The 23,670-nt window shown below is 39.2% G+C and overlaps 1 protein-coding gene and 1 long non-coding RNA gene across 2 annotated transcripts; both read right to left on the reverse strand.

Moving 5' to 3' along the window:
- Positions 1-461: 461 nt before the first annotated feature.
- On the reverse strand, positions 462-9,227 carry LOC113044686 (lysosome-associated membrane glycoprotein 1-like). Its single transcript, XM_026204862.1, has 10 exons — positions 8,990-9,227; positions 6,654-6,769; positions 6,010-6,226; positions 5,351-5,515; positions 4,933-5,135; positions 4,729-4,851; positions 3,660-3,726; positions 3,109-3,276; positions 1,881-2,198; positions 462-1,754 (listed from the first exon to the last, which is right to left on the reverse strand). Exons 1-9 carry the CDS (start codon positions 9,039-9,041, stop codon positions 2,059-2,061), a joined length of 1,251 nt encoding a protein of 416 aa, XP_026060647.1. The 5' UTR covers positions 9,042-9,227; the 3' UTR covers positions 462-1,754; positions 1,881-2,058.
- Positions 462-12,900, reverse strand: LOC113044688 (uncharacterized). The gene is made up of 2 exons (XR_003275900.1): positions 12,241-12,900; positions 462-1,270 (listed from the first exon to the last, which is right to left on the reverse strand). It is a non-coding gene; the product is annotated as an uncharacterized LOC113044688 (long non-coding RNA).
- Between the last annotated feature and the right edge of the window lie 10,770 nt (positions 12,901-23,670).

Here is a 23,670-nt window from a genome sequence, read left to right on the forward strand (position 1 = left end):
TTATATAAATGTTAAAAATGCTAAAAATAAGAAAATAAATGCTTAAAATATATTAATTATATCAAATAAAATTAAAGGTTAAAATAAAATTGAATTTTTTTTATTTGGACTATTAGAATCAATTCCTTTAGCTGAAATAAAATAAATATTAGATTAAGAAACAAACAATTAGAAATGTTGATTATGGTTATTATGAATGTTGTAAATTACAAAAACAAACTAAATATATATTTCTGAAGATCATGTGACACTGAAGACTGGAGAAATGATGCTGAAAATACAGCGGAGCATCACAGAAATAAATGATTAATAAATATTAAAATAGAAAACCTATTTTTAATTGTAATAATATTTCACAATAATTATTTTTCTGAGCATAATCTGCTTCTCTACACAAATCTTACTGATCTCAAACGTTTAAACAGCAGTGTATGCATAAAAACAAACTTAAAGACATTCAGTGGAGTGGAAGTCATTTATTAATTAATCTCAAACCCTGAAGCATAAAATAACCAAACATTCACTACAAAAATATCCAGAAACCAACGTCAGTGACACAAGCATGAGACATGAGTGCTGTCATCATCATCATCATCATCATCATCATCATCATCATCATCACTTAAACACTGATCCACAGATCCACCATCATCTTCATCTTCATGCTGTGATGATGATGTCACTGGCATGCACTTTAAATGTCTTAGGAAACAAGATAGTTTCAGAATCACATTCATTCATTTCCCTTTTCACCCGAGCAACAAGCTGAACCTTCATCATCATCATCATCATCATCATCATCATCAGGGTTTAGGGTTCATGTTCACACAGAATCACTGAACTGGAGTCTCTCTGAGAGTCTCGCTGCTCAAGATCAGATCAGATCCAAACAAACGTGTTCTGTGTGAACGGCTCTTACAGCTCTCTCTGTGTGTGTGTGTGTGTGTGTGTGTGTGTGTGTGTGGAGGATCATGGGTAATTATTAACATCACGTGTCATTTAATGCCAGCATCACACACACACACATAAATGAGCTGATGTCATACACTTATTTTTACATATAGCCAGTTAAAATCAGTACAAACACTAAAACATTGAGCATTTTAGAATAAAATGAACAGAAGAAAAGAACATTAGAAGAAAAGAAAAGAGGAGTCATTTTTAGGATTACGTCTGAGAGTGAAGGTCTGTCCAGTTTGTGCTGAACATCTGGACTCAAACAATCATCATTCACACACACACACACACACACACACACACACACACACTCCTCTGACCTTACCGTGAACACAAACACACTCTCACATTAATAACCACTGCAGCTGACCCCTGACCTCACAGTTAACACTCACTCACTCACACACACACTCTCTCTCTCACACACACACACACACACTCCTCTGACCTCACTGTGAACACAAACACACTCTCACATTAATAACCACTGCAGCTGACCCCTGACCTTACAGTGAACACACACTCGCTCTCACACACACACACACTCTCTCTCTCACACACACACACACACACTCTCTCTCACACACACACACACACACTCCTCTGACCTCACCGTGAACACAAACACACTCTCACATTAATAACCACTGCAGCTGACCCCTGACCTCACAGTTAACACTCACACACTCACACACACACTGACCACTGCAGCTGACCCCTGACCTCACAGTTAACACTCACTCACTCACTCACTCACACACACACACACACACTGACCACTGCAGCTGACCCCTGACCTCACAGTTAACACTCACTCACTCACACACACACACTCTCTCTCACACACACACACACACTCCTCTGACCTCACTGTGAACACAAACACACTCTCACATTAATAACCACTGCAGCTGACCCCTGACCTCAGTTAACACTCACTCACACACACACACACACACACACTGACCACTGCAGCTGACCCCTGACCTTACAGTGAACACACACTCTCTCTCTCACACACACACACACACACACACTCCAGTGCATGTCGTTGCAGTCGATCGCAGCGCAGACAGAGGAGGAGGAGGATGATGAAGGTGATCAGATGGTCTGGTATCCGGCGTGTGTCCTCTTCCTGCCGATCAGATACGCGATGAGGACGATGAGCACCAGACCGGCCAGAGCCACACCCACGATGATGGGGATGAGCATGTTCTCCTGATCCACACGGCACTCCTCCACTGCACACACACACACACACACAGAGACAGAGACACACACACGCGTTCTTAAACCAAATCGACAGTTTTCACATTTTAAAAGGGTGATGAACGGAGAAAACAAAATTCCCTTGATCTTTTAACATAAGAGGTGACTGAACTATAAACATCCTGTAAGACTTTATCACTAGTGTAAACACAGCTTCTATTGAACCAAAACAACAGCTTGTGGAATGTGTCACTATGATGTCACCGTGTAGATCAGAGTCGCCAGCTTCAAACAGCGTCGCTGTTTAACCCCGCCCACCGATGTCACATGACTGTTTAACCCCGCCCACCGATGTCACATGACTGTTTAACCCCGCCCACCGATGTCACATGACCATTTAGCCCCACCCACCGATTCCACAAGATTGTGTGTAGCCCCGCCCACCGATTGGTCTTTTGCTCACTTCATTTTACCGCCGATTTATTTTCAAACAAGGCACAATTCAACACGGGATTTTCAGGAAGACTGGTGCTGTGTGACTTGGATCCGACAGTAATTTTCCAACACACAAGTGTGAGTAACTGAACCTTTTTTTTATTACACAATCACTATTGCTTTGTCCGTTAAACTGATATGTATTTATGCAGTTTTGACCTAAATCCCAGAGCGTCCATCTGTGAGGAATGTACTGTCAATCATACACAACTGTTAGCCAATCACAGCAGCTCGTTTACTTCTGAGTCTACCTCGCTCCATGCCGATTCAAGCCGAGCGTTCTGATGAGAATATAGCACATTACTGCTAGATGATGTTTGTGATGTTAAGATCTTAATAACCTAAGCTCAGAGAACAGTAGAACACTAACACCAAAGGCAGTTCCTGACCCTTTACTAAGAGTTTAAGATCTGTTTAAGATCTGAGTTTAAGATCAGCGGTCAGTACCTGCAGAGAAGCGTCCGGCCGTGACGTTGAAGGGCTGCAGCTGGAGTCTGAAGGTGTTTATGGAGAAGCTGGGCACGATCGAGAGCGTCTGCTCAGCGCTGCACATGTACGAGCGGCCCACGCTGCACTGCAGGAAGTTCAGAGAGACGTTTCCCTCCTCGAAGCGGTCTGCAGCAATCACACAATCACATTTATTAGTTAGTGAGGAAACACCAATCACACAGCATGATGATCAACCTTATTCCTGCAAGCCACTGCTCTTACATTTAAAATAAAGGAGCCAAGAAGTTAAACATGTTCAAATCAGTTTATAAATATTACTCAGGCATGTTTAAGAACATGTTTTAATGCAAATCGTTTAGAAAAAATCTGTAGCAAAACAGGTAAAAATGAACACTTCATGATTAAACAGAGGTTTGAGGAATGAGTTTTTCTTTCACTTTTAGGAGAACTATAACTTTAAATGTGGAAAAGTGAGTTTTCTAGATTTGAATGCTTTCTAAGGACCATGGATGTGGTGTTCGTGCAGCTGGATCTGATCCGGTCTGTACCTGTCATGTCAGGCCAGAGAGCAGAGACGTTCACAGCGCTCAGGGAATACTTCTGTGTAGTGGAGTTCTGCAGCAACACAAAACACCTTCATCATCATCATCATCATCGTACTATCATTACAGGACACTCAGACACACACTCTCACTCACGCACACTCTTGTGCACTTTGACACACTCATGGACACTTGCATTCTCTCACACTCTCACAAACTCGCACACTTGCACACTCATACACACACACATTCACTCACACTCTTGTGCACACACACTCTTGTGCACACTCACACTCTTGTGCACACTCACACATACTCTTGCACACTCTCACACACACACACACACACACACACTTGCACACTGACACACTCTCGTGCACACATGCATTCTCTCACACTCTCGCACACTCACTCACAAACTTGCACTCTCTCATACACATACACACTCGCACATACTATTGCACTCTCACACACACACTTTCTGATATACTATCGTGCACACTTGCATTCTCACACTCACAAACTTGCACTCTTACACATACACACACACACTCACACTCTTGTGCGCACACACAAACAGACTTTCTGACACACTCTTGTACTCACTTGCATTCTCTCACACACTCTTACACTCACAAACTAGCACACTCATTTGCAAACTTTCTCACACAGATCTGCATTCTCACACACCCTTGAGCACTCTTTGCACACACTATCACCTACACTCTAACACACTTGCACACTTTTTCTCACACACACACTATAGTGCACTCTCTCTTACTTACACTCACACACACACACACACTATAGTGCACTCTCTCTCACACACACACACACACAATTGTGCACTCTCTCACACACACACACACTATTTTGCACTCTCTCTCACTAACACTCTCTCACACACACACACACACTATTTTGCACTCTCTCTAACTTACACTCTCTCTCACTCACACACACACACTAAAATGCACTCTCTCTCACTTACACTCTCACACACACACACACACACACTATTGTGCACTCTCTCTAACTTACACTCTCACACACACACACACACACACACACTCACCAGTGTGAAGGTAAAGGTGAGGTTGGTGAGATCCTCCGTCAGCACCAGCGTGGCGACCGTGACCCCACACGACCCCGAGGCTGTGGTTCTGTTGGGCTGCAGGTTCACGACCTCGCTGACCATCTGCGGAGGGTCAGATCAGAGGTCAGCAGCGGTCAAACACGTGAGAGAAGCAGGAAGTGTGTGTGTGTGTGTGTGCATGACCTGGTTCAGTGCTCTGGAGCGGTGTGTGATGTTGAGCTGTAACCCCATCAGTGCCAGCAGGCAGGCGGTGCCGTTGTGGTCAGTGAGGGTGTAGTTCCCTTGCAGCGGAGCGGGCAGCGGGGTGGGAGACGGGGCGGACGTGGTTCTGGGCGACTGAGTCGGGGCAGCGGTCGTAACCGTCTGATCAGCGCTGCAAACGCTCTCTACACACACCACACATTCAGTCAGACACAGCACAATAACTGTTCAGGTCGCACAGTTCATCAAACTTAGTTCAATATCAGCTGTAACGCAGTTCTACACAAGACAGTAGAGTAGAGTCAATTCAGTGTCACTAACACAACTCACTAAACACTAACAGCACATTCATGTGTGATCAGCAAGAAGAAGTGAAAGTGAGTTAGTGTCAGGAAGCTACCGTCCGTGCTGAGGTTTGCTCCGCTCATGTAAGCCTCCATGTGCACATCAGAGAAGGTGAGGTTGACCTCGGGGCTCAGACTGAAGCTGCTGGGGCTCACACACCTGTAGGTGCTGTTCAACCTCGCCCAGATCTCCGTCACGTTCCTCACCGCCGTCAGGAGCCCTGCGAGTGAAACACACGTGAGCGGACGCTGGGACATCAGTAATGACCCGTGTGTGTGTGTGACTGTGTTAGAGAGTGTGTGTGTGTGTGTGTGAGAGAGTGTGACTGTGTGTGTGTGTGTGTGTCTCACCGGGGCTGGAGGACTGTGGGAAGGTGCTGGTGTGTGTGTGTCTGTGTGTGTGTGTGTGTGTGTTTGTGTCTCACCGCGGCTGGAGGACTGTGGGAAGGTGCTGGTGTGTGTATGTGTGTGTGTGTGTCTGTGTCTGTGTGTGTGTGTGTGTGTGTGTGTGTGTGTGTGTGTGTGTGTCTGTGTGTGTGTGTGTCTCACCGCGGCTGGAGGACTGTGGGAAGGTGCTGGTGTGTGTATGTGTGTGTGTGTGTCTGTGTCTGTGTGTGTGTGTGTGTGTGTGTCTGTGTGTGTGTGTGTCTCACCACGGCTGGAGGACTGTGGGAAGGTGCTGGTGTGTGTATGTGAGTGTGTGTGTGTGTCTCACCGCGGCTGGAGGACTGTGGGAAGGTGCTGGTGTCGCTCAGGTTGTACTGCAGGCTGATGTTGGACACACGGTAGAGGTGTGTGTCTCTGGAGAACAGGAGTGTGAGAGTGTGACCCGTGCTGAAGGACACCAGCAGCTCTGGAGGAACACCAGCTCCGCCGCAGGAACTACCTTCACCCACCGCTGCTGTGGACGGCAGCACAAACCTCGCCGCGCTCTGACAACAAACACACACACAAACACTCAGAAACATTACTATCACCCTGCAATACTGCGGACAAGAAAATTATTGTTTAAACCTTCACTAAAATACCTTCACTGTTTCTTGAACCAGAGAAAAGAGGGGAAAAACATAACAGGATGTTTTTACCAAGCCCCCAATTTCATGCTTGAGGTTGCCAGATATCATTTGTGACCCCACATTGTTTTGAAACTGAGATTTATGGGCTACATCAACATTAATGTTGATTATCAGTTTAGCCATTATAAAGCATGACTAAATTCCAATTAGTCAACTAAAAGTTTAGACAACAAGTGTGTGTGTGTGTGTGTTGTTTATGTGTATATGAGTGAGTATGTATGAGTGTTTATGTGATTATGTGTGTGTGTGTCTATATATATGCGTGTGTGTGTGTGTGTAGTACCGTTCCATTAGTGGTGTTGTAGGTGATGCTGAAGCTGATGTTGAGATCTGCTTTAATGCAGGTGGAGTTTCCATCCGTCACCTCAAACGTCACCGCGTGAGCTGCAAACACACACCCTGAAACACAACCATCATCATCAGTGTGTGTGTGCATACGTCGTGAGCATCTGTGTCCAGCAGAGAGCACCGTCACACTAACGCTGGAGCACTGACCTCTGAACCCATCCCTCATAGCCAATCAGAGCTATGCTGATGACACCTAGATTTACCAAGCCTCATCTCTAAATGACTACAGCCCGCTGACTCCATCAGCCAATGAGAACTGACTCTAGGGGTCAAACAACTAAAAATCAAGTCAGGAATCTTGGTGTGATTCTGGAGACAGACCTTAGTTTCAGTAGTCATGTCAAAGCAGTAACTAAATCAGCATACTATCATTTAAAAAACATTGCAAGAATTAGATGTTTTGTTTCCAGTCAAGACTTGTTCATGCCTTTATCACCAGCAGGGTGGACTATTGTAATGGGCTCCTCACTGGCCTTCCCAAAAAGAGCATTAGACAGCTACAGCTCATCCAGAACACTGCTGCCAGGATTCTGACTAGAACCAGAAAATCTGAGCATATCACACCAGTCCTCAGGTCCTTACACTGGCTTCCAGTTACATATAGGATTGATTTTAAAGTACTTTTACTCGTATATAAGTCACTGCATAACCTAGGACCGAAATATATTTCAGATATGTTCACTGAATATAAACCTAACAGACCACTCAGATCACTAGGATCAAGTCAGTTAGAAATACCAAGGGTTCACACAAAGCAGTTATGTTTTTAAATTCCTTGTTTAATTTTTTTTTTATTATGATTATTTAACATCATTTTATGTAAAGCACTTTGAATTACCAATGTGTATCAAATGTGCTATATAAATAACCTTACCTCACAAGTATAAACCACTACACACACACACACACACAGACAGAAGACCTCGAGCAGTGTTTGTGCAGCGTGAGCTCGATGTCTAGAGCCTGAGATCAGCTGATTCTGAGGAGCAATGATGATCTGAAGCAGCTCAGAGCAGGAGACACCTCACACTTCATAATTTTATCATAATTAATTAAACAACCCACGCAGCTACGACGAGAACCACAACATTACAAACTTTGATTTAAAGCAAAAGAGTCTTAGAAAATTGCACAGGACTGTGAACTTCAACTACAATCTCATAAAGCACTAGCAATGACATTATCCAAGCAAAAAAACAATTGTAAAGATGTTGATTATTAATAAACAATAAGGCTGTCAAATAAAAATTTTTTATTTTGAATATTTATCATTTAAAATTAAAATCCACATTCGAATGCAAAAATTTAGCAAAAGTCCAACTATACAAAAAAAAAAAAGTCTCAATAAATTAAGTTTTAGCAACTTAAAATTATATTTTAATTAAAATATTAAAATTATAAAATTCCCAGCCATTTTGACAGTGCAAATAAACAATATAGTTTGTTTATTGCAAAATATAAAATAACAAATAGCTGAAATATACGATTGCATCATTTGCAGTGTTCCACAGGAGTGTGCGGAGCTAAAGCGATTGTCAGTTATCTGATTGGTGGAATCTTGTGCAGACTCATGAATAATGTAGTTTCTTCATCAGTAATTGCTCTGTTTAACTCAATAAGACTGATGGCTTCAATAAAAGCATTAATAATCGATTAACAACCTCTGTCTTTATCAGTTTATAAGTTATTGTTGAAAAAAATAATTTATTGTATTTTAGCGCTCAGTCACATGACATCTACAGATCAGCTGATTGGTCACATGCATCCAGAGGAGCTGCTCCAGCCGAGCAACAGATGTTTAAAATGACCAGATCGATGATAAAGCAAGCCAATCATCGTGCAGTGATCAGAACACTAGCCAATCAGCGTGCAGTGTGATCAGAACACTGCTCGGAGCTGCTGCTGTAAGCGCGCTTGTTGTTCTGATCACGTGACGCTTATCTGCTGCTATCGTGACGTCAGCGCGTCCAAACAACGCAAATGAAAGCAAAAACACACACAGAAATGAAATAACATAATAACCACGTCATTTAATTCATAAAAGACGGTCTAAAACAGCACGTAACGGAAATAAAATGTAAAAAGGTGACACAAACGCGCAGTCCGACTGACTAAAATACACCAATCTGACTTAAAATAAGGAGTTTGAGCCGAAGTCAGTCAGATGGAGATTTGACGTTACGGATATTCGCGATTGACAGCGTCATGGCTTCACGTTCAGACCAGTTAATGATGTTTAATGATAACTTTGCCTGAGTTATGATGACTTACCCATCAGTAGGGTCCAGCAGACACCTGCAGCGGAGCTCCGTTTCACCGTCATGCCTCAGAAAACGCGTCAGACTCCGAGCGCAGAACACTAACGTTACGTAGTAAACTCCGCGTACCTTTCTTTAGATGATCCGCGCGGATCTGTGCTGTCTGTCAGTTATAAAGCGAGTTCGGTGTCTGTTCGGTGTCTAGCAGCAGATTCTGCGAGTCATGAGGTAGAATGTTCCAGTCATGTGATGATGACAACACTTTAGCCCCGCCCACACAGCAGTCACGTGAGTGGCGCGAACTGTGTATGACTCACGCGCTGTTTATTCGTGATATAAAGTGGAAATATGTATAAATGTTAATATTACAAAATGTCAGCTTGTGCTATTGTTATTGCTGTTCAAGCTGCAGACAATGTGACCAGTGCATGTGACCCTGAAACACAACCATTGCGTCATCTGAACAATTAATAAATCTCCTCTCCAGTGATGTATGGTTTGTTAGGAGGACAATATTAGAAAATCTGGAATCTGAGGGAGCTAAATATTGAGAAAATCATCTTTAAAGTTGTTCAAATGAACGTCTTAGCAATGCATATCACTAATCCAAAATTAAGTTTGGATATAATTACGGTAGGACATTTATAAAATATCTTCATGGTACATGATCTTTACTTAATATCCTAATGATTTTTGGCATAAAAGAGAAATGTATAATTTTGACCCATACAATGTATTGTTGTATATTTCTACAGATATATCTGTGCTAATGATGACTCTTCTGTGCTGCAGGGTCACATATTCAGTTATTAGAAAATTTATTAAAATTAAAAATTAAAATAAAATTTTATTGCATAAAAATATAGTGTATTATTTAATATATATTAATTTATATATTTACACATCAAGTAAAATAAGATGCAGTTATGAATTTAAACACATATGTAGTCATTCCTGCTGCTTGCGATTCTCAGGGAATACATCAACTAATCAAATGTATGTCTATTATTCAGTGAACATTGTTTTGAATAAAAGTATTAGCAAAATGTATGAATATAAAAGTATTTGAGGAAGTAAAGGAGCTCAGAGGAAGTTGTGCTTTGACCTCTGACCTCAGATGAGTCGGTCGTTCTCAGAGAGAAAGTAGAGAAACACTTACTCAGACTCAGACTCTACTGGATCTGGTTAGAGTTCAGTGAGCGCACAGCGTGTGTGTGTGTGTGTGTATGTGTGTGTGTGTGTGTGCGTGTGTCACGCTCTCAGCCGCTCACTGCTATAATTTGTTTCTGTAAGGAATTACTCTGTGAAATCTGCAGTAAATCACATTAGTCTTGTTTGTGTTCAGAGAGCAACAACACACAAGACATATTTCACCACTAATGCAGACCGATTAATAACTCTTGCATAGAATTAGTATCTTAATCATGGAATAAAAAATTGAATTTCTACTTTTTATTTCACAACTCTGACTTAAAACTAAATCAAAACTTAAAAATAAACTTTTTTTTATGAAAAATATTTTTTAGATTTATGCATTTATTAGATGTTTCCAAAGTGTTAAAAAAAAAAGCAATTCATCACAGAGCCAACACAGTTTGTTTGTGTGTGTGTGGTGTGTGTGTGTGTTATAGTGTGTGTTTACCTCTTTAAACTCAGTCTTCAGCACTGTGTGTCCCAGTGTGGGCTGTCACTGCAGTTTACGTCCGCTGTGTTTCCCCAGATAGAGGAGCTTAAACACCTGGAGCTTCACCATCTGAACACACACACACACACCGCTGTATGAACCACAAACACACACACACTCATGCATGCTCTCACACAAACACATACTGATCCTTCACACACACACACACACACCTCAGCGGGCTGATGGACATCCATCGGTGTGTATGAAGGCCAATGGCCCATCGTCAGGATGTTGACGGTCAGCTCCATGTTGCTGGGATCACTCTGGTTCTGAATGTACTGCACACACACACACACACACACACACACACACACACAGCATCAGGACTCTCATATGACCCACCAATCAAACACACTTCACACATCACACCACGTGTGAGGAGCTCAAACTGAGCAGGAGAGATGCAACACCTCACAGGAAATCCTGACAAACACTTACTTCAGTTGTTCCATCTGTCTACCTGTTTATCTGCATCCATCTATACTGACTAACAATAAAGAGTGTGTGTGTTTAGGAGTGTGTATCTCTCTCTCGGTCTCACACACACACACACACACACCTGCTTGAACTGGATCATGATGTCTTTGGAAAGCTCCATGTCTTTGAACATCCTCTCGAGTTTACTGGTGAACGCTGCTCCACACTCTACAACACACACACACACACACACACACACGCACACACACACACACACACACACACACACACACACACACACACACACACACACACACACACACGCACACACACACACGCACACACACACGCACACACACACGCACACACACACACACACACACACACACGCAATTCAGAGAGCAAGTACTGCTGCAGACAGATGTGCAGAAATTACAAACGGACAACAGTTAAAGATGCATTGTGTTTCTGCTCCACTGGAAGAACCAATCAGAATCATAGTCTGACCAGATCAACCAATGAGGATAGCCTGGGGGCGGAGCTACCCAATTGCAATATTTTGAATGTATATTGTTATAGTGTATATTAATAGCTTCTATTTAGTTTCTATATTCCTATTTTTGCACAATTATAAATGTTCCAGTAACATTTGCAAAACTGAGAAAAAATATTTAAAACACATTTTCCACAAATAGAAATAACTTGTTTTATAACTTAATTGGAACATTAGCAAAATGTTCTTATAACATAGTTTTGTCAGTAGGGTGCTACAAAAAATGTATTTATCCAATTAAGTCATTTTAGTCCTTAATTTTAGATGATGTTCAGTTGTGTTTGGTGGCAGAAATGACGCGCTGCAGCTTTAAGAACTAAGGTTAACTAGTCAAACTGAAACTGACAAGTGTTTTTAATGATGCGTCAGGACAAAAACAGACACTCAACCACAGCAATCTGATCACTTCCTGTTCACACGATCATGTGACCTCACTGCTGGACAACTGTCAGATGACCAATGAAAAGTCAGATGGGAAACTAACCGTGTTTGAGTTTGGACAGCATGGACTTCTCTGCATCCACAGACGCACTTTTGCCCACCAGCAGACGCTTGGCCAGATCCTTCTAGAAGGCCTCAAACACGTCCTTCCCTGCAGCACACACACACACACACACACACACACACACACACACACACCACAGAATGAGCTCAGCTTCATCTCTGTGTGACAGTCATATGACCTGAAGCTGGAGTTCAGATCACCGTGGATAAAGCGGAAGATGATCATGATCTTGTCCAGAATCTTCTCCAGCTCCTCCTCCGTGGCCTCCTTGTTTCTGGCTCGCAGTTTCCACATACTTCGCTGAGGAGACCAGACCAGGCCTGACCAGACCAGACCAGACCAGATCAGACCAGACCAGACCAGATCAGATCAGATCAGACCAGATCAGATCAGAGGGTCAGTGAGGAAGAGATTCAGACCTTTATTCATCAGGGACGCTTACGTTGATGTGAAATATTAAGGCTTATTGGGGGATTTAAACACTTGACATCTGGCAACCGTGACCATGAAAACTTGCGGAAGCTTGTTACAAATGTTAAATCCCTCAGTTTGATATATATATATATACTTACATTTGATTTTTTTAATACATTGAGTTACTTTAAAGAACAATACAATGAGAAATGTTGCACTGTAATCTAGCTGAAATAGAAAGGAGCACAAAACCCTTCATAAGGGTCAATTTTGTTTAACTGATTTTTATGCATTTCCTTAAAGCTGAATAAATCATCTCTCCAGTGATGTCTGGTTTGTTAGGAGACTATTTGAAAATCTGGAATCTGAGGGAGCAGAAAAATCCAAATATTGAGAAAACGGCCTTTAGAGTTGTTCAAGTGAAGTTCTTAGCAATGCATATTACTAATCAAAAATTAAGTTTTGATATATTTAGGGTAGGAAATCGAACATGATCTTTACTTTAATATCCTAATGATTTCTGGCACACATTTATTTTTATAATTTGGACCCATAAAATGTATTATTGTCTATTTCTACAAATATATCTGTGATACTGATGACTGCTTCTGTGCTGCAGGGACACTGATAGGTTTATTATTTCAGTTTATTTGATTTCAAGAAATGAAAAAGTTTTCTTTATGGTTTTATTTTATTTCCCATATAGGTCCTTCCAAGTATCCTTAATGTAGTCTCTCCAGGCCTGCAGCAGCGCCGTCAGCCCTTCTTTGACTTTACTGAAGAGCTCATAGAGCAGCATCAGCTCACACACACACACACACACACACACACACACACATGTCTGGTCAGCTATCCTTGTGGGGACTCTCCATAGGTGTAATGGTTTTTATACTGTACAGACCGTATTTTCTATCGCGCTACACCAACCCTACACCTAACCCTAACCCTCACAGGAAACTTTCTGCATTTTTAAATTTTCAAGAAACTTCATTCTGTGTAATTTATTCGCTTGTTTACCCGTGGGGACCTCAATTTAGGTCCCCACCGTGACAAAAGTCCCCATGAGTCTGTGTGTATTCAGGTTTAAGTCCCCACCAGAATAGAAAAACAAGTACACACACACACACACACACACACACACACACACACACACACACACACACACACACACACACACACACACACAGAATGGTGTTCATGTGTTCTCCCAGCAGTTGTTTCTCTACTGTGGCGATGAGCAGCTTCCTGTCACACACTGTTAGATCAGTGACTTTACTACATATGATTACAGTGATTACACGCCTGCAGGAGACAGCAGCACTCACACACAGCATATTTAACAACAGGGATTCAAAACCATATCTGTTCACTCACATCAAGTAATAAAGATGGATCAACAGATCTATCAGTAGCTGGATGGAAACGCCAAAATGTGCATACATCCTAAAAAGGAGCATAAGAAATGTATGCACTCAACTAAGTCGTATAAATGTAATATCCAGTAAGAAAACATGCACATAAACTACGATGGAACCACTTTAACTGAATAAATTCATTAAGAAGCATCAAAAAAGACATGCAACTTTAAGATGTGACAGCATAAAACCCCTCTAAGATAAAATGCTCAATTGAAGTACTTTTTGAGATTTTAATTTAATTTTCAATAAATTAACATCACATTCATGTTTATGGTTCTCTGATCTCTTCAGTTAATGGTCAAATGACATGCATCTAAATAAATAAAATATTTAATCTTTTTTTTTTACAGTGTTTAATTTTAATTGCTTTTATTTAATTTTTCTTATATATATATATATATATATATATATATATATATATATATATATATATATATATATATAATTTATATCTTTCTGATTTAATCCATTTTTATATTTAATTTCTTTTTAAATACGTTTATATTTGTATCATTAAATTTTTGTATTTCATTTACATTGTTTTTATTTGTTAATTATTTTTTACATTTACATTTTATCACTTAATTTTGGTTTTTCATTTTGATTGTTTAGATTAAAATAATTTACTTTAATTTACTTTATTTTTTTATTTATTATGTATCTTTTACTTTAAATTATTGATTTAAATTGTACTCTTTTCTAACTTAATTTTTTTTTTTTTTTTTTTAAGGAATTTTAAAAAATGACTTTATTTTAAGTTTTATTATTTAACAAATTTTTAGCTTTTCACCAACTCACAAACTCCAGTTTGAGGAAGCCTCCTGTAAGTCAATGACAGAATTTTTTTTCTCCCTGACATTTTTTTAGAAGGAATAAAGATAAACACAGACACAGACACACACACACTCACACACACACACACACACACACACACACACACTCACTGTGTGCTCTGATCCAAATAACTGATAATGCGGTCGTTCTCTTCCTCAGGGTTGCACAGGGTCAGCGTGTGGTCCAGTCACCTGCAGGTCAGAGAGCATGCTCAGTAAGCTCCTCAGCAGACTGTGCTCCACCGTCTCTCCGCTTCGCTCGCGCTCGATCTGCTCCAGGATTCCCTCCACCGTCCGGCTCTGAACCGCTGCGTCACTCATGATGTGAGTCCGGAACAACTCCAGCCCCGTGTCCCTGACAACACGCGTGTGTTACTATAGCAACACCAGCTCGGAGTTACTACAGTCCACTACAACTAAAGAGATCCATCAGTGTCTCATCAATGGATGCTCTGCAGTGAATGGGTGCCGTCAGAATGAGAGTCTAATAAAAACATCACAATAATCCACAGCACTCCAGTCCATCAGTGAACATCTGGAGAAGACAAAAGATGAAACACATCCAGCATTAAGATGATTTTGCCTCAAATACATAGAATCTATAATCCATAATAACACTTCCTCCAGTGAACAAGTGTTCTGGTCTGAATCAGGAGAGAAATCTGCACAGATCAAGCAGCGTTTAAACAGATCTAAACAACAACAGCAGATGCACTTTTTCACTGGGGGAACTGTACCGTTTGTCTGCAGTGGTCCTGCCAGCAGCGGTTCATCTTCTTCAGGAAGGACAGATTGTCCAGAGACTCTGTGTGACTCTGTTAAGGATTACAGCGCCCTCTAGCGACCAGCTACTGGACTTTATCTGGAAACTCGTGACTAACTTCACTGCATTTGAAAGAAAAATACTGTACCTTTCACTTTTCACTCCACTACATTTCTATCAAGATCCTCGAAGTAAAGTCGTTACTATGTAGCAGCTTTGAAAAGTCATTTTATTTTATTCACTAAAACATTCCTTTTTTCAGTATCAGTAATCACTGAAGTAGGGTTACATGAAGTGATTTCCCACACACACTCTCTCTCGCTCTGTCACACACTCATTCACACACACACACACACGCACACACTCTCTCTCTCTCTGTGTCTCACACAAACACACACACACACACCGTCTCTCTCTCTGTGTCTCACACACACACACACACACACACACACACTCTCTCTCTCTCTCTGTGTCTCACACACACACACACACACACACACACTCTCTCTCTCTCTCTGTGTCTCACACACACACACACACACACACACACTCTCTCTCTCTCTCTGTCTCACACACACACACACACACACACACACACACACACTGTCTCTCTCTCTGTGTCTCACACACACACACACACACACACACACACATGCTGATGAAGGATATTCCTGAACTGAAGGATCTGCTCCTGCACATGGTCTTCACACACTTGGCGCAGCTGCTTGTACAACAAGGACGACACAGATTCTCCACGGCCTGCACACACACACCTGAAAAATAAAATACATCACAGTTTCCACAGAAATATTAATGTGTTCAACACTGATAATAATCAGAAATGTTTCTTGAGCAGTAAATGATCATATTATTCTGATTTCTGAAGATCATGTGACACTGAAGACTGGAGGAATGATGCTGAAAATACAGCGGAGCATCACAGAAATACATTACATTTTAACACAGATTCACACAGAAAACTGATGTTTAGACTGTTATAATATTTCAGATTTGTTCTGTATTTCTGATCAAACAGCCACAGAAGAGCCTGCACTGTAAAAAGTTTAACTATTATTTACTCAATTTTTTTGGTGAAACATTTTTACACTCAAAAAAATTGAGTAAATTTTAAAGCTGTGAAATCAATGAAATGTACTGTTTAAATTGAGTAATTGTAAGTAAAAAAATTAAGTAAATCTGAATAACTGAATAACTTTATATGAGAAATTAAATTAATTAGATATAAATCAAAATTATAAAACACCACAACTGTAATTCTATGTAAAATAAACAAAAAATATTGAGTAGATATAATTGAAATATTGGATGAAATTTAACCAAACAAATGTGCTATGTTTACTACATGTAAAAGTGAATTTAACTTAATATTGGACTATAAATGATCAAAATGTTGCATTCACTTTTTTTTACACCATTTACCCTTTACAATTAATATAATAAAACCAAATAAAGAAAGAAACACATTTTTTATTAAACATTTATTTATCAATTAAACATCAGACAAAGTCTAAAATCAACCTTTGAAACATTTTATCCATTTTAATATTCCAGTAGATTGCAAAAATTAAAAACTGTAAAGCAGCCATAAGGGAAATGATTAAACCTTATGAAACATTTCATCCATCTTAGTATTCAAGTAGATTACATGTAAAATATGATAGCCGTAAGAGAAATGACATCTTACTTTGTTCCTGGTGCATACCAGCCATTTGCAGTCACACTCATTACCACTCATTAAACCATAAAAAAAAAAGCAACACTTACATCAATATTAATTATATGTTGAACACAAAAGATATTTTAATGAATGTTGGTTAACAGACAGTTGAAAGTTGCCATTGACTTCCATGGTAGAAAAAAAAAAAAAAAAGGCTACTATGCAAAGTCAATGGCAACCTTTAAATGCGTTAACCAACACTCTTTAATACTTTGCTGAATGTCACGTCACTTCACTTAAAATATCTTTTGTGTTCAACAGAAGAAAGAAACTCGTACAGGTTTGTGACAAATTGAGGGAGAGTAAATTATGACAACATCATCTTTTTGAGTGAACTATCCCTTCAACAGAATTAATCCGATAACAAAAACACTTCCATCAGGAATACCCATTCTCTGGGATGATCAAGAACCACTACTGTGCAAGAAGAAAATTTTTAAACCTCTGAACATTAACAGAGAGTTTTGGAGGATCCAGCTCAAGAAAAGTTTTTTGGAACAACTCAAGTGAGTACAGGTCCTTCTCAAAAAATTTTTATATTATGAAAAAGTTCATTATTTTCCATAATGTATTGATAAAAATTAAACTTTCATATATTTTTGATTCATTGCACAACAACTGAAATATTTCAGGTCTTTTATTGTTTTAATAGTGATGATTTTGGCATATAGCATTATAATATAGCATAAAGCAAATTTTGGATGTCATTCGGAAATCAAGGTGCCAGAGTCTGAAGGAAGACTGGGGAGAAGGAAATGCCAAAATGCCTGAAGTCCAGTGTCAAGTACCCACAGTCAGTGATGGTCTGGGGTGCCATGTCAGCTGCTGGTGTTGGTCCACTGTGTTTTATCAAGGGCAGGGTCAATGCAGCTAGCTATCAGGAGATTTTGGAGCACTTCATGTTTCCATCTGCTGAAAAGCATTATGGAGATGAAGATTTCGTTTTTTAGCACGACCTGGCACCTGCTCACAGTGCCAAAACCACTGGTAAATGGTTTACTGACCGTGGTATTACTGTGCTCAATTGGCCTGCCAACTCTCCTGACCTGAACCCCATGGAGAATCTGTGGGATATTGTGAAGAGAAAGTTGAGAGACGCAAGACCCAACACTCTGGATGAGCTTAAGGCCGCTATCGAAGCATCCTGGGCCTCCATAACACCTCAGCAGTGCCACAGGCTGATTGCCTCCATGCCACGCCGCATTGAAGCAGTCATTTCTGTGAAAGGATTCCCCACCAAGTATTGAGTGCATAACTGAACATAATTATTTGAAGGTTGATTTTTTTTTTTTTGTATTAAAAACACTTTTCTTTTATTGGTCGGATGAAATTTGCTAATGTTTTGAGAATTTGGGGTTTATGCCAAAATCATCAGTATTAAATCAATAAAAGACCTGAAATATTTCAGTTGGTGTGCAATGAATCTAAAATATATGAAAGTTTAATTTTTATCATTACATTATGGAAAATAATGAACTTTATCACAATAAGCAAATTTTTTTAGAAGGACCTGTATTTGTGGGTCTTGGGATATCTCAAATCCAATGCATACGTGACTCCCAAAAGATAGCAGCAGGCTCTGCTGAGATTCCCAAGACTGCGGAGGACAGTGATGCCCTCAATCACAACTCCTACATCGCTGACTGCCCCATCACTGTCCCGAAGGATGTAGATTTTTATGACCTCCTCTGCCAACTCTGCTTGTACGAAGACGGGTAGATCAGCTGAACCCTACAGGCAAATTTTAAAGATAACTGGTTAGAGCTAACATTCAAACCTGAATGTTACAAGAAAGCAATAAATACACAAAACAAATAGCACCTGAAGAAGCAAACATTCTGTTGGACCGTATGATAGGTAAAATCTCAAACAAAGTTTACTAGGGGGAGGAGTTGCAAAAATTAACAGCATTCTTCTTAACAAGAGGACAGGTTAATTTTCTACACAGGGACATTTATTTTTTAACAATAAACCTAAAAGAAAAATGAAAAGAGACTAACTGTGAGCTTCTATGCTTTAAATCAATGCTATAGGCTTTTATTGAAGTCCGCATTATTTCAACCAATTTCTTTATAAACATGTTTAATATTTAAGTAAAATGACTAATGGTTTTGAAACAAAAAAGCTTGTTTAATTGCACTACTTGAAAAAAAATATGCATTGCATTAACCCTCACACTCAACCTTTAACCCTCTAAATAATTCTGTGGCTTAGTAAATATTACAATAATATTTAACTTTATGAACTTAATAAAATCTCTGAATATTATAAGATTGTAAATGTGTACCTTGAAATGCAATGTAGTTGCTTTGGATAAAAGCGTCTGCCAAATACATAAATGTAAACATAATAATTGACTAAAAATACAACAGTTAATTTTATCTAAAATGTACAGTTATATTTTATCTTTTTTTTCCACTAAAACAATTTAGTATTTGACTAACAAATTGTTTATTTATAATACACATAATATATTTGTGAAATTTCTATCAAACTATTTAAGGATGGAAAATTAAACTGATCTGTTTCAGGGAACAAAAATATTACTTTAATTAAAATTAAAACAATGTACCCCTCCCCCAGCCTCCGCTGTCCTTCAATACCCACCAGGTCTGGATTTGTTTTGAAACAGCTGCGGTGACTGGAGTAATGGAATGAAAATTTGGCTTTAATGTATATATGTATGTATGTATGTATGTATGTGTATATATATATATATATATATATATGTGTGTGTGTGTGTGTGTGTGTGTGTGTGTGTGTGTGTGTGTGTGTGTGTGTGTGTGTGTATATAAATATTATATCAGTCTGGCGAGTAACCCTAAAAAAATTACCAGCCAAATAGCCATAGAGGGTAGGGGGGGGATAATAGACGGTTGTTTTTTCTGCATTATTTTTTTTTTAAATAAATGCAAGCTTAATGAGCTTAAGAAACTTATTTTAGAAACATTAAAAAGCTTACTGTTTTCAAACTTTTGACCGATATTGTATGTGATCTAGGTTTCAGTGCACTAGAATGATTTTACAATGGAGCAGGCCTTAAACTGTCCGACTCCCTATAGTGGGAGCTGATTAAAACGCACCAGTCTATGTTATGTCCACGCCATTTTAAATACTTTTGCATGGCGTATTTTAGTGGTTATTTAAGAGCTCATACTTGAGTTCATGTAGTAATTATGATGTTTTACAACAACGTGACAGCTTTTTACAAGACAGAATGTCATTTGAAAGTTCATAAATGATGTGTTCCCTTTTGACAAGCCACTGACCCCAAAGGGGAACCTGTACAAAATCGTTTTCCATTGGGCATGTGTAGTTATAGTTGCTGGACCACGGTACACTTATCGTTAGACTTTCAAATGGCGGTTAAACGGTGATCCAAATAGTACGAAAGTTAATCCACTCCAAAAAAAAACCCTAACATACATATCGCTGCCCCACTAACTAACTTAGAAAACTACACTGTTATGTACACGTACACACGGTCAATGTTTAATCAACTTTTGAATAAAGTATTGCAAATATACATCGTTATAAAATGACTACTTACAGGAAATTCGAGTAACGTTAATGCTGTTCACGTCGTTGCTGAGAAAAGCAGTCCTTCAGTGACAGGTGCCTCTTGCTTGAGCCGCGAAACTTGTTAAACTTCTTAAGATGTCGCAAAATACAAACACAATTGTTAGGAAATCCTTAATAATTAACTTCTGAATTAAACATCACAAACATATTTAGTTTAAGCTGGCTAAATTACATAACGTACCCCGATATGAGAGGAGTGAAGGTCTTGCCGTTGCTGAGGAAACTCAGGAACGCCGTCCTTCAGGTGACCTCGATTAAGCTACGAAACTTGTTGAAGATGACGTAAAATACAAAGACAATTGTTAGGAAATGCTTAATAATTATTAACTTTATAATAAAGTGTTACAAACGTAAGTAGGATTAGCTGACTAACCTTACTTACCAGGAGTTGTGAGGAGTATGGCTAGTCGACGTCTCTGCTGAGGAAAGCAGATTTTTTTTTTCCTGCGGAGCTGCACACGTGATCACTTTAGCCGCGAAATTTACTCAATTTATTTAAACCGTTTTTTATTAAGCTGGAACTTTATTTAGGAAAATTGGTAGGAAATACTTAATAATTTTAGTTTCTAAAACAGATCAGTACAAGTAAATAATTATCAAATATTTATATTAGAATTCACCAGAAATATTGAGGGTATATTAAAAATATAATTAGTTAGTTAAATACTTATTTATTTTCAGTAAATAAACTTAAATAATATATGTAAATTTTAGAGAAATTATTTGTTGGATTTTTAATTATTATTTTTAACCTGACCCACTCAAAATATCACTTAAATGATTTCAAAAGATTTTATTAAGTAAATATAGCTCTTTATTTTTGTGAAATTTACTAAGCCACTGAATTATTTTTTACAGTGTGTGTCAGGTCTGTCTCTCCAGATCTCAGGTGTTGATAGTTCACCTGGTAAAGCTCCTCCAGCTGTATCTGATGGAGCTGACGGAGTCTCTGAGCTTCGGTCTGAAAACACATCAAATACTGCTCACCAGTCCTCAATATATCAAATAAACTTTCTCACACACACACTCTCTCTCTCTCTCTCTCTCTCACACACACACACACACACCCCCTCTCTCGCACACACACACACACTCTCTCACACACACACACACACACACACACACACACACACACACACTCTCTCTCTCTCTCTCTCTCTCTCACACACACACACACACTCCCTCTCTCTTTCACACACACGAATACACACACACAGTTCTGATAGTGTTTGTGTAATAGTTCTAGTCTAATCTCACCTTTAAAGTTCTTTATGACTAGTTTCTTCGACCCTCCTGATTTGGCTGGTTTGGTGAGTCCATTAAAGTTTGATTTCTGATTGTTCTGAATATCCTCCGCCATCATGAGCTGGATCTGATCTGAATTCACTTATGAAATATAATACAATAACAGAGAGTTGAACTGTTAGCCTAACTAGAACCAGAACCATGAAAAGCGGATCCAAACCTCATGAAGTGAGTCCCGCCGCTGCTGGGGATCCACACGACACACGCCTGCACATATCCATCATATCTTCATCATCATCATCATATAAACTCATATTAACTCATAATCACTCTGACCGATCCGAACGAGATGACTGACAGCGAATCTGCCGCCGCAGGATCAGCAGATACACACGCACATCTGTAGAGCACAAATAACACAAGATAAAATAGTAGAATTATGTAAAACACCATTGAAAAAAAGAAAAGAAAATGTATTTTACTCAGTGTGACTAACTCATTACTTTACAGTTATAATACAGCATATGTTGCCGTCAACTGAAATGGCATTATTTATTATTGATAACATTACTAAAAACGTACTTAGCAGAATATTGTTATAAACCTACATTTAATGCGTCAGTTACAGCACACCGAGAGTTTTAAGTGAAAAACATGTTTATGCAAATATTCGCGTCGCTGGAACTGAGGTATTTTAATAATATTTACATTTATAGAAAGTGCAGATTGGAAACCACGGCTGCGCGATCACAGATGTAAACAAGACGGGCTGCTGTGACGTCAGCCGTGCACGCGCGAAGGGGTGTGAATTATTTTACTGTCAAAGGATGCCCTGTCTCTCCTTATCTTTTTATAATAGCAACACAATTTCTAAGTCTATATATTAAAGAAAGCCCTTTAAAGGGAATTGGGATTGAATACTCAGAGATAATTATTAGTCAATTAGCGGACGACACCGTCCTGTTTTTGGAAGACTCTCTCCAAATTCCTATAGCACTGACTGCTCTCCAGCTTTTCTCCAAAGCCTCAGGTTTACAACTCAATCTTAACAAATGTGAACTATTACCAGTTAAAAATACAATGACTTCTTCAATTGATGGTATTCCTGTCAAGGATTGTGTAACATACTTGGGCATAAAAATAACAAAAAATATGAGATGCTCTGCAAACTTCGATCCAATCATTACCAAAACAAAGAAAAGATTTAACTGTTGGCTGCAGAGAGACCTGTCTTTAAAAGGCAGAGGGTTGCTTGTGAAGGCAGAAGGTTTATCTCGCCTTATTTACGCTGCTCAGTCATTGTGTGTAGATAAATCTATCTGTAAAACAGTAGATGCATTATTTGAAGAAGTCAGTGGTAATAAATTCTCAGAACAAAGGTGGCTTAAATTTTATTGATTTTAATATTTTAAATAATTCAATTAAGATAACTTGGCTTAGTCGTTTTTTAAAAAATCCAACCTCTGTTTGGAATATTTTCCCCCAGTTAGTTTTTTCACAGCTTGGTGGAGCAAAATTTGTTTTAATGTGCAACTATGA

Source organism: Carassius auratus, chromosome 26, assembly GCF_003368295.1.
Source record: "Carassius auratus strain Wakin chromosome 26, ASM336829v1, whole genome shotgun sequence".
Taxonomy (NCBI): Eukaryota; Metazoa; Chordata; class Actinopteri; order Cypriniformes; family Cyprinidae; genus Carassius; species Carassius auratus.

Bases quoted from the DNA above. Each gene is read 5' to 3' on its own strand.
- LOC113044686 (XM_026204862.1), bottom strand. From the start codon at position 9,041: ATGACGGTGAAACGGAGCTCCGCTGCAGGTGTCTGCTGGACCCTACTG. The intron at 5,136-5,350 runs GTAGCTTCCTGA...TGGTGTGTGTAG, and splicing joins AGCAAACCTCAGCACGGACG to AGAGCGTTTGCAGCGCTGAT. The intron at 3,727-4,728 runs GTGAGTGTGTGT...GTGTTGCTGCAG, and splicing joins TCACCTTTACCTTCACACTG to AACTCCACTACACAGAAGTA.